Source organism: Mercenaria mercenaria, chromosome 12 (genome assembly GCF_021730395.1).
Source record: "Mercenaria mercenaria strain notata chromosome 12, MADL_Memer_1, whole genome shotgun sequence".
NCBI classification, from domain to species: Eukaryota; Metazoa; Mollusca; class Bivalvia; order Venerida; family Veneridae; genus Mercenaria; species Mercenaria mercenaria.
This window is the reverse complement of record NC_069372.1, coordinates 42,791,103-42,803,979: the sequence shown is the minus strand read 5'-3', so window position 1 is coordinate 42,803,979 and position 12,877 is coordinate 42,791,103. Positions and strand designations below refer to the sequence as shown.

The following is a 12,877-nucleotide window of genomic DNA, read 5'->3' as shown; positions in this document are numbered from 1 at the left end:
CAAATTTTTAACTTGTAAAATAGTTTACTGATAAATATTAACTCAATTATACTAAAATATGAAACAATATTTTCAAACATATCTAAAGATAAACATTTGTATCATAAAATAATATCAATGGAAATAAAAATTGTAAAAACTGTGGTCATTTTTGCCCCTATTTTTAACCCTTTCAGAGGCATTTGCCAGATGGCCAACATATATTTTTGGATTCAGCATACCCAAAATATGTTAAAAAAGTATGTTGGACCAAATACTAACAAAATGCTCGTAACTTCTTAAATAAGCATATATCTGCAAAATCGGACTAGACTATTATAACTACCAACTTCTCCATGTGAATCTGAGATGGAGGATGAATGATTTTAGACACAATGTCTTTTATCAAATCTTCACATTGGGAACGTTACATATGCCTTGCCTGGGGATTGAACTTACAACCCGTTGATCCACAGATCAGTGCTTTCCATATCTAGCTTAAAAGCAGGTGGGCATGTGATAGTTCGTAAGAATTTTATTGACCTTAAATTAGTAACTAAATTTCCTTGTTTCCTAAGAAAGAAATCTGACCTAATTTATTTTGTCACATATGGGAGAATTACAAGTTGAAGTATTACCAATACTGTAACAGTGTTACATAAACAATCAAAATAATGAAAGATTTTTTTACATGCAAATTAAATATAAGATATATATTAAAAAATTGAAATTGCATTGCTTACAATTTGGCTATTTCAAATGCTGTTTTTAGCTCATCTGATTTTTTGAAAAAAAATGATGAGTTATTGTCATCACTTGAGCGGTTGTCGGCGTCGGCGTCGGCGTCGGCGTCGGCGTTGCCTGGTTAAGTTTTATGTTTAGGTCAGCTTTTCTCCTAAACTATCAAAGCTATTGCTTTGAAACTTGGAATACTTGTTCACCATCATAAGCTGACCCTGTATAGCAAGAAACATAACTCCATCTTGCTTTTTGCAAGATTTATGGCCCCTTTTGTACTTAGAAAATATCAGATTTCTTGGTTAAGTTTTATGTTTAGGTCAACTTTTTCTCTTAAACTATCAAAGCTATTGCTTTAAAACTTGCAACTCTTGTTCACCATCATAAGCTGACCCTGTACATCAAGAAACATAACTCTATCCTGCTTTTTGCAATAATTATTGCCCCTTTTGGACTTAGAAAAATCATTTTCTTGGTTGAATATTATGTTTAAGTCAACTTTTCTCATAAACTATCAAAGCTATTGCTTTAAAACTTGCAACAGTTTTTCACCATCATAAGTGGACACTGTACATCAAGAAACATAACTCTATCCTGCTTTTTGCAAGAGTGATGGCCCTTTTTAGACTTAGAAAATCATGGGTAGGACAATATTTCTATTATACAAAAAAAATCAGATGAGCGTCAGCACCCGCAAGGCGGTGCTCTTGTTTAAGTTTTGATTAGTCCTGAATAAATTTTCAAAATTACCCTGAAATATGCAATGTGGTTGATTGCTAATGGAAAATTCAGGTTTAAAAGATTGCTGAAGGTATTTTAAAATATATTATATTTACTTTAAGAACTAACAGAGGCAATAACCTCAATAACACACCCAGTTTTTTGTAGATATTTACTTATGGTAGGGTGCTGGAGAGGTTAAGTGTGCTTGCCTCTCAAAGCTCTCGGATTTATTAATGGAATTCCATCGTTGACTTCTATACATCTTTCTTAAGAGAGATGTCACTGTTTGAATTTGTTTAACTTTTTTTCATGAGGATGTTTACATTTGAAATGTGTGAAGTTTATTTTAGTTTGCATTCTATATATATATGTTTCATTTTAATGAATGGTTTTAATATTCTTATGTTTGTAGCATTTGGGCCTCTATGGCTGAGTAGTTAATGTCATTGACTCTGAGAGGAAAAGCTACATTTTAAGTACTGCATGACGTATTTGAAATAATACAGAAAAAAGTCAACCAAAACTGCGTTTAATGCTGAGGGACATAAGTCGATGGATTTTACATTTAAAGATGATACGATTTATAGGAAACTGGATTGATACAGTCTCAAAATCATCAAAAATGATAGACTCAAATCCAAAAATATTCATGTATTCATAATAGTCTCAAATCCAAAAATATTCATGTATTTTTTTCCTTTATTTCAGTATGTTTACTGAACCTTTAAACTACAGATATAGCGGGTAGATAAAAGTGACATGTAAAAATATATTTTTTAAGAAGTTAATGTTTTTTAATTGATTTAGCGCCATCCCCATCTCCCTGTACTTTAGATAGTAAGATACCAGTTTTCGTTCAATCTGAAACAAAAGTTTCATCTGTGATGTAACCTTGATTTGTAGACAAAGGTTTTTGGCTATATATTATCTCTTAAGTACACGTACTTTTTTTTTAAAAAAGCTTTTGAATCAGATTGATGTAATGATTTGTACTAAATGAAAACTGATCACCACACTGCAGTTTCTTCTTACTGATATATGTGCGTTACTTCGCTCTGTACAGATATATACTATTACTTCACACATTTAGATATTTGTTACTTCATTAAATTTGCAGTACAGTGAAGGTTATTTACAGATATTTAAGAAAGTTAAATATAGTTACGTGCTGCAGAATGAATGAAAGTAAATTGGAAGGAAAATATCAATATTAAGATATGTGAGAGGACAAAATAACCGCCCTTGTGGCTTGAACTTGTGGTCATTTAATACAAGTAATAGATCATTAATATAAATGAGAATAGTACAATCTTTGACAATATCTAAGGTTTAATTTGATCTTCTAACAGTATTTTGTGATTTGATATGTGATTTGATATGCAAAAACGAATCAGCTGTATCAGTTATATTTCATTCTTTGGAATAATTAAACGTTTTATAATGCCGCTAGTTTGTCAATAGAAGAACTATATCCTCTGAAATGTCAATTTTGTTAATATGTTTTGTACGAATTTTCTGAAAGGGAATAGCTTGTTGTTGTATTTTTTGCAAACAAAAGTGCTTGTGAACTTACTGTTGAAGTCATTTTAGAAATAAAGTTTTTTCTTATTTCTTATAAAACACTAATGACAAGTTTTTCAATGTGAATGATACAAAGACTTGTTAACACAATGAAGAAATTTATGTTTTGTGTTGTTTGTCCCTGGCATTAAACAACTCTCTACTTAAATTATAGGCATCGAATACAGAAAAAAGCAAGAAATGCATAAGTCACTTTGTTAAACAGATGATTATCCATATCAAATATCAAATTGATGTCTCCATATCTTTCACACTTAATGACTCGTCCCTTGTCATGGCATTATGTTTTGTGCAATTATTTCTCTAGATAATTTCTTATTTTTTAAAGATATTGAAAATTTAATCATGATATTTAAATTTTGATCCTGCAAAATAGGATGTGTTTTTTTGGAATATTTTTTTTTAACTTAAAATACAATCTTCACCAAAAATGCATTTTATTTAGCCAAATGCTGCCATTGCTTTTATGAATAAAAAGAGGACGATACCCAGTCTGTCTGACGTGGATCAAAAGAATGTCATTAAAGTCTTTGCCTGATCCATTACTTAACGATTGTGGTAAAGTCATTAGTGAAAGTCTTTTGTTCTTACCTGTAATTAAATCTATGATCATAAATCACTTCTCATTCATTAATCATATAGATCCCTTAAAAAATCAGGGAACCAGTCAGCTGGATAAATTGTCTCATTTTGTGAACCAGTCTATTGTGGATGACTGGTTTTCAGAAATATTCCTTATGTTCATATCATGCTCAGTTAGTCATGTCATCATTCTGTCTGGTGGTACATGAACTTTGGAAAGAGAAAAATTGTTGGAAAAATTCTTTTTTAATGGAGAATAGTTTATTTCAAGGGAATGGCATCGTGGGTCTTTTCAGTCAGTAATTTTTTCATTTTGCTTGGCCAATCTCAGAGGAGAGCAATGTTTGTATCTCCCATACTGTGATAAGAATTTGTCTATTCCATAGGAAAAGAAAACTGTCATTTTACTGTGAGATAAAAGATGTCTATTTCGCCAACAATTCGTGTAATTTTGTTTCAGGAAATAGACTATTTACAAACATTAGAGTAATTTGTAGACATAATAGTGCCTGTTTTTGAGCTGCTAGAAAAAAGAAACACCATTTCACAAGTGGCTATTATGAACAGGAATTGTCTTGTTCTTGTGTAAAAACAATTGTCAAATGCCAGTTTAGCAATGTTAGCCCATATTTAACCCTTAGCCTGCTAAATTTCTAAAATGGAATGGTCCATCATTCAATTTGGGCAATACCATTTATTATTTGAAGGGGTGTTTGTTGAAAATTTACTGACTGAATAGCGAACAGTGCAGACCATGATCAGCCTGCATGGATGTGCAGGCTGATCTTGGTCTGTACTGGTCGCAAAGGCAGAAATATTCACCGCCAGCAGGCTAAAGGTTAAGTACCAGTAGATAGAGAAATAAACAGACATTTGCCAGAGCAAATACCCAAACACTGCCTTAATTACCAGTAAATGCAGTTACAAACATTATTTATCTGAAACAAGCCAAGTGTTGGATAATTAGCAGAACTGAAAATTGCAGGAAACATTAAATATTTATCAGTCAGCAAGAGAAAAGCTTGCATGTGTCTTGTATATATCAATATTAATATATGCAACAACATTTACCAAAAGGAACTTTACTGTGTATTTTTCCTTGTCTATTTTTAGGCATACATTCGAGAAGGAACGGCTCTACAGCAGTTGGGCCAGCATGCAGATGCATTGGCTGCGTTTGCAGCAGGACTTGCACAAGACAACAACAATACTGGTCTTCTTACAGGGCTTATAGATGCAGCCATAAAATGTCCGCTCAAAGGTAATATGTCACAGTGGTTTCCAAAACAATCCTTACATTTATAGTTGTTTAATTTAGAGAAGGATATTCTAGGTAACAGACAGTAGGATGAAAACATTGATTCTTTTCATGCTGGACTCGATTGATTCTGTCTTTGCGACCAGTGCATTCGCCATTCATTTACTATCTTTTTGGTATGCTCCCTTTTTAACAGTTAATGGTACTGTCCAACTTGAAAGATGTGTAAGTTCATTGTAGAAATTTAGCAGGATAATGGTGCCTTCCCTGACCCATTGGGCACAATCTTTGAGACTGATTCAGTATTATACTGATTGTACTTGCACTGTCAATAACAAGAAACTGTATCATAACATACTTGGTGTTAAATTTAGAAATTCAGCTGCAAACTGGAGCAATGAACATAAATCACAAACTTTCTGTTCTTCATTGTAACAATTTTGAATACTGCTTACTGGTTATACAAGCCTACCAATTAAAAACTATTTATTGCAGAAAAACTGGAACCAATCTTCCAACAGCTACAACAGCTGAAACTGGACAAGAGCCCATTTGTTATCATCTCTGTGATTGGCCAGGAGCTTCTACAAGCCGGCCACTATCATGCCTCGACACAAATGTTGGAGGCAGCCTTGAAAATAGGCACCTGCAGCCTGAAGTTAAGGGGATCAGTGTTCTCTGCACTCAGCAGTGGGTACTGGGGCCTCGGAAATATAGACAAAGCAATTACATACATGCAGAAAGATTTACAAGTTGCAAAGAATCTTGGTAAGTATTTCAAAACGAAATGGTCGTAAATGTAGGAATATTAGCAGTGACAGAACCGTTTTACTGATTTAGCAGATCTGTGGACTGCCATTGCAAAGGTGTTACAAGACACATGTGGTCCTTGTGTGGGGTAAGGGTGCTTCGTTCAAAATCATGATTTCGAAATTCTATTATCCCCCAGTATTATATATTGCAGAGAAGTCGTCAGCTTTATGCTCAGCACATTGATGTGTAAATTGACCAACATTGCTTAAATGACACACTATTTGTACCCAATTTTAAACACAGCAAAAGCAAACAGATAAGAAAAAGTTAGTGCATGTATTTCATTTGACTACCAAGTTGAACGAAATGACCTTATGTCACAAACTTTTAACACCTTTAACAGACTTTCCTAAATTTTTCTAGATTGTAAGCACAGATATGGCTTCTTACACTTAACTGTTACAAAGGAGCTTATAGTATTAGAGGGGGGTCATTAGATACAAATTATTTGACTCATTAGATTATAAAAGCACAGTTACAAATTAAAAGTATGGCCTGAGTCTGGGTCCAGGCTGTCTACATTTAGCTATATATTTTCCAAATCACAATGGGCTAAATTAGGGTATTTCAGCTCTTTTGTGTCTGGAGGAAGAATTGTATTGCTTACTCTTTAGTGTTAGGAGATAAAATTGCTATTATTATGTAGATGACACGATTGTTTTCCGTCAATGGGTTATTGTTAATTGATTTTTGAACTTAGATAATGGAGTTTGAAATTGTTAACTTGATAATGTAACTTCTGTCCAATTACTCACATAAACACAGAAAAGAGTTCCTCTTTAATGAGCAATTTAAGGTAAAGATAAACCATTGCCTTTGAAAATTTGTGCAATATAGCATTTTTAAGCATAAATTAAAAAATTGAAAGAAAGCATAATTTTGACAAAAATCTTGAAATTTAGATATCGGGAATTGAAATGGCAAACAGATAAGTGTACAAAGGCAGTATACATTTACTTTTGTTTGAAAAGTTTACAAAAAAATGCTTTCTATGAAAACTTAGTAAGGAAAGCATAACATTCCTATCAGATTTTTTTCCCATCTGCATTATTTAAAATAGTGAAAATGAATATTTAAATCTGCATGTTTTATAAATATTAGATGTAATATCTATGTACATTCAGAAGTACCAAATTGTTACTAGAATGCATTTCTATACTGGTCAATGGTAATTTAATGAAGACTTTGGGTCTGGTATTTTATGGGATTAATTTTTGTCAAGTCATGTAGACAGCACTTCTGTATACCATACAGTAATCCTATTATGGTATATAACTTGTATTATAAATGGTTCAAGTGTTTGTTATGATTTCGTTAGCTTTAATATATATTGACAATAGTGGCAGACTAAAGTTACGGTGCATTTCTGCAATTATTGATACAAGAATTGGCTAGCTTTTTCTAAAAAAAAATCAATTTCCTGACCATTGGATAGCATCTGTGTAATGTTGAAGTCTCCTTTTTCAGTTCTACTTACTTAGTATAGTCTTTGTATCAAATTTTTCTTGTTTTCTAAATGACATACTACCTGAATATAGAACTAACTGTAGGAACTGTGAATGTCAGAGGGAGGTCTTTTCTGATTAATTCCCAATACAGTATATTTTCATTGTCATAAACTTCTTCTAAATGTTTTTTCAAGGTATTTAACAAGATTAAGAATATAAGTTAAGTAAAAATATTTAATGATTGTCTTCAGAAAAAGTTTGAAAAAAATTTGCTGGACATAGATCTGCTTTAGACATACCGGTACTTCATTACATTGATGATGAAAAGTATAGTATAACCTTAGTATATGACACCTGAAGTTAATAGCATCTGAAGTTAATGACACCTGACACCTGAAGAGCAAAAAGCCTTCTGCAGTGGCATACATTTTGTTTCTGGTTTATTTTCATTCAGTTTTCCAGTCAATATTTTGCTCTGGAGTGGTTGGACTGTATATAAAAGGCCAAACTGGTTATATAATTATGTAAATATAATCCCAAGATGAAATAACGCACTTGAAAAAGTCTGAGTTTTCGCACTTCATTAAATATTCAGTGTCTCCTGAGAGCTGGACTTGCCTTTTTCTTGGAGATTACTTTTATTGATAGCCTTAATCTAATTGGTCAGAGTCTAGACACTTTTATTACTGGGAGAGTTGTCACAAAAAACATAAAATTTATATTTTAAGCAAACTTAATTTGGTAGAAAATACATGCAGAAGAAGTGCATGTTTCAGTAAGTATTCATTTAGAGGTGTTGTATGACTAGCATGGTTTAAAGGGTACCATGATGGTCCGCTGCTAAGAATCAGCCAATATTTAACCTGGTGACAGAGGTTAGCATTAAAATGTACAACCTTTTTACCAACACGATTGAACTTGAAATGTTATTGCAGTAAGTAAAATATAGAAATTTTTCTCTCCACCGGGCCCCTCCCCCTCCCCCTCAACACAGTCCAAAAAAGAAAGATGAAAAATGCATGACCAAAATGTGTTGTGAAATGATGTTTATTGAAGGATATTAATTTAAATAACCTTTTGTAATGATAAAATATTGTAACCTATATTGTTCCAATGTTGAGTGAAAGTTTTTGTTTTTACTATTGTAGGAGATGCAGAGGGAGAATGTCGTGCCTATGGCAACCTGGGTTCAGCCTACTTCTCCAAAGGTCATTACAAAGAGGCTCTATCACATGACCGGTTTCAGCTGGTTTTGGCAATGAGGCTGAAAGATCGTCAGACTGCAACAGTTGCTCTGGGACGGCTTGGTCATGTGTACACAGCGATTGGGGATTACCCAAATGCATTACAAAGTCATAAACAATGTGTTTTATTGTTAAAACAAAGCAATGAAAAACTGTCGGAAGCACGAGAAATCGGTAATGTAGGTGCCGTGTATTTAGCGATGGGAAATTTTGAAAGTGCTGTAGAGTGTCATTTAGAACATCTAAAAATAGCAAAGAGTTTAAAAAACAGTGTGGAGGAGGCAAGAGCATATAGTAACCTCGGAAGTGCCTACCATTATAAGAGAAACTACGAAAAAGCAATAGTGTATCATAAACAGGTGTTAAAAGTAGCTGAGCAAAAGAGTGATAAATCATTAGAAGCTCGTGCATATGCGGGTTTGGGGCATGCTGCTCGATGCATGCAAGATTACAATATGTCCAAAACATACCATGAAAAACAATTAGATAATGCCCTGCAGACAAGAGACAGAGTGGCCGAGGGTCGAGCGTGTTCAAATCTTGGGATTATATATCATCAGCTGGCTGAATATGATGCTGCATTGAAGTTACATAAAGTTCATCTTTCAATCGCAAAAGAATTAAGTGATCGAGCGAGTCAAGGTAGAGCATTGGGCAATATAGGAAATGCTTATTGTGCATTGAATCAGTTTGAACAAGCAATAAAATATAATAAACAGGAATTAGCAATATCTACGGAAGTGAATGATCGCCATTCTGAGGGTTCAACGCATGGAAATCTAGCGGTAGCGTATCAAACATTAAAAATGTATGACAGTGCACATCAGCATTATGTAGCTCATTTAAATATTTCGCGGGAACTCAAAGACTCACAGAGTGAAGCAAGGGCAGTGTGCAATCTGGGTAATTTTCACAGTTCACGTGGAGAATATACAAACTCTATACCTTACTATGAGCAGTATCTAATGCTATCTCAGGAATTACATGACTCGGAAGGTGAGGCTAAGGCCTGCTTCTGTCTCGGATATGCGCATTTCGCACTTGGAAACTTTTTAGAATCGGTCCGATATTACAAACAAGATCTTTCTATAGCTCAAGAATTAAAAAATCAGCTTGGCATTGCCCGTGCTTACTGTAACTTAGGTCTTGCCCACAAAGCTTTGAACAGTTTTACTGAGGCTTTAGACTGCCAAAAGAAATGTTTGAATTTAATGACATCTTTGAAAAATGTGAAAGGACATTTTCGATCACTTGGAAATATTGGTGATATATTGTTAAAAACTGGAGATACTAGTGAAGCAATTAAATTTTATAATCAGCAGTTAACGTTAGCCAAACAGTGCAACAGTCAAGATATGCTGGCGTCTGCTAATGGTGCGCTGGGTTCGGCACACAGGGTGCTGGCCCAGTATGATAAAGCTCTTGCCTTTCACACACAGGAATTAAGTATAAGGCAGGATATGAATGACCTTAAAGGCGAGTGCCGAGCACATGGACACTTGGGTAGTGTTCATATGTGCTTAGGAAAATACATGAATGCATTTAAGTGTTACGAAGAACAGCTTGAAAAAAGCCGGGAACTGCAGGACAGTGCTATGGAAGCAAACGCATGTGGAAATCTTGCAATTACTAAAATGAATATGGGTAACTTTGAAGAAGCAATAGGTTTATTTGAACAACAGTTAGCGATGTTAGAACAAGTTCATGGGAACAATGCAACTTTCGACAAAGGACGTGCTTTCGGAAACCTTGGAGATTGTTACGAAGCCCTTGGTGATTTCGATGAATCGATAAAATGTCATGAACAATATCTTGCTATTGCACAAAATGCTGGTCATTTGTCTGATCAAGATAAGGCTTACAGAGGTTTAGGAAATGCACATCGGTCTGTTGGAAATCTTCAGCAGGCTCTTGTGTGTTTCGAAAAGAGACTGGTAGTTGCACACGAGTTAAACAGCCATGCTGCTAAGGCTTCAGCCTATGGGGAGTTAGGATGCTTGCACAGCCTTCTGGGTAATTTCGAGCAAGCGATTTCCTGTCTGCAGCATCAGTTGACTATAGCGCAAGAAATGCAGGATAGTTTATGTGAAGGGGATGCAGCATGTGGATTGGGCGGCGTTTATCAACAGATGGGAGAATATGACAAAGCCCTGGAATACCATGAGATGGATCTTAAAATAGCTGAGAATACAAACAATACAGCCTGTCAATGTAAGTACAAAAACTGCTTAAAAATTGAAGTTTATATTTGTGCTACACTTAACTGCCATATATAAAAGACTGTATTTAATTAAAAACAACATTTTAAGCAAGTTCCCTATTGTTTATAAAATACACGCACATTACAATGTGAAGACCAATCTAGAGTTTGACTTTATGATTGTTAATTCTCTGCACCTTTTACATGTAAAGAAGTTGACAACACTAAATGAAAATGGTATTAAGAGAGTCAGGAGCTCTTATTGGTAAACTAAGCAATGTTATGCTAAGTAACTACTGAAAAGTAGACTTTTACACAGCACGAACATGACAAAAAAGCAAATACACAGAAGTGCTGACAACTTTGATAATTTTTTACTTTTGATTTTTAAATAAAAGAAAAAAATCTAAAAAGAGATATTTTGTTAATCTTTTTACTCAGAATCAAAAGAACGCGGTTAATTACATGACACGGACAGGTGTTATAATTGCTGTGCAAACAATTCACACTTAAACTTGCATGATAACAGAATGTAAACGCAAACCGTCTGCTGCCAATTAGTGTCAAAAAGCCGCTTTTCTTTGATGTAGTCTTTTACCGATACTACTGTTGGTACGAAACGGTTGGGAACGAAAATAACACTGTCCGATTTCCACCAATCAGTTCTGATAATAATTCAGTCCGCGGCATCAATATGGCCGCCGCCATAACTTTTTTGCCGGTAAATATTAAATATTGCTGGGAAAAATCCGAAATTTAACTGCGACTAATACACTAGAAGTTAAATTTTCCGACCATTTCCAGAGCAAAAATTAGATGCGGACTATACATTACCGCGACCTATACACACCAAAATACGGTATTCCCCTTATTGTTCCATTTTAATATGCCCCTTATTGTTCCATATTGATTAAAAGAAATAAGAAGAGTCATTCAGGAATCCATGTATTTGTCATGTGTATTATCCGGTACCTCGATATTACTTGTAGCACTACTGTAAAGAAAAAGCGCAAGCACTTTTTTTATCCAAGTAAGCAAACTCGAGAGTGGTTCAAAGAGCTTCAAGATTTTTTTACAATGGTGCTCTACCTAATATCAGGGCACTAGCTAATATACATGATATATTTAAATTGATTCCATATTGAACTTGGTATGAAGTTGAGCCTCAGAATGCAGGCTTGGCATAGGTCAGTTTTCAAGAATGAGCCCTGGATCAGCCAATCAGATGCAGAGGCTGGTCACCAGACTGGGTTTTATACTATATAAGGAGGTTGGCAGCTGTGACCCAGTCTTATTCTGGATAGAGCAAACAACACATTAATTACTCAAGTTCCATACCATGGTATTAATATGTATGTAGGATGGTCAAATTGATATCAAAATGAAATAAAGTTACTCTGACATATATATGTTGCAAAAATCCCTGATCTTGATTGATGGTTGACATTTGCTGGAAACTGCTTTTTTGCAGGTCTGATTTGGTATCTTGGTTCTGTTACAATTTTCAGGTCGAGCATATGGTAATCTTGGACTATCCCACGAGTCTCTGGGAGAGTATACAAAGGCCATTAAATACCAGGAACAGCATCTCAGTATTGCGGCACAGATGAATGACAGAGTTGCAAAAACTCTTGCCTATAGTAGCCTAGGTAACTGTCAACTATTTAAATGAATTTTGTTATCATTTTATGTAGGGCCATTTTATATAGGTCAAATATAGCATATGTTTTTTTCAGTTGAAATGTTATTAGGACAGGTCTTGTATATAAATAATGTAAAGATTTTTTCTTGATAAAAAATAAAGAATAATTATTTTTGTATGTGCATATTACCTTAACATACTTAATAAATGACACCTTATCCACTTTAGCTCCACTGCTCCCATTTTCATTTATTATTAAAACAATAATTTTATTATATTCTCAAAGGTCGAGTGCATCATGCATTAAATAATCATAAGAAGGCAGTGGAATATCTACGTCAAGGTTTGCAGATCGCCGAACAGCTTGGCCGCATGGAGGATGAAGCTAAGATACGTCATCGCCTCGGTCTCGCACTCTGGGGTAACAACGACCATGAGGAGTGCCAGCAGCAGCTATATAAGGCATCAGAACTTTTTGAAAGCATCAGGCGTGATGCCCAGTTCAACAGTGAATATAAACTGTCCCTGTTTGATTTACAGACTGCTTGCTATCAGGCATTACAGGTAACTGCGTAATTCTTCACATTCTTGTAGCAGAATTGTCAAAGCATAGAAATGCATATTAGATATATTAAAAATCAAGAGGGTTTCATACATTTTTTCCTTGCA

The 12,877-nt window shown here is 34.5% G+C and overlaps 1 protein-coding gene across 3 annotated transcripts in view; it reads left to right on the top strand.

Moving 5' to 3' along the window:
• Positions 1-12,877, top strand: part of LOC123534377 (tetratricopeptide repeat protein 28-like) — a 122,141-nt gene that overhangs the window by 93,690 nt on the left and 15,574 nt on the right. For all 3 annotated transcript variants that reach the window (XM_045316603.2, XM_053519871.1, XM_053519872.1), the window contains 5 exons: positions 4,717-4,864; positions 5,357-5,629; positions 8,271-10,577; positions 12,075-12,215; positions 12,495-12,772. In XM_045316603.2, the coding sequence (XP_045172538.2) occupies positions 4,717-4,864; positions 5,357-5,629; positions 8,271-10,577; positions 12,075-12,215; positions 12,495-12,772 (3,147 nt within the window). The remainder of the gene's footprint in view (positions 1-4,716; positions 4,865-5,356; positions 5,630-8,270; positions 10,578-12,074; positions 12,216-12,494; positions 12,773-12,877) is intronic.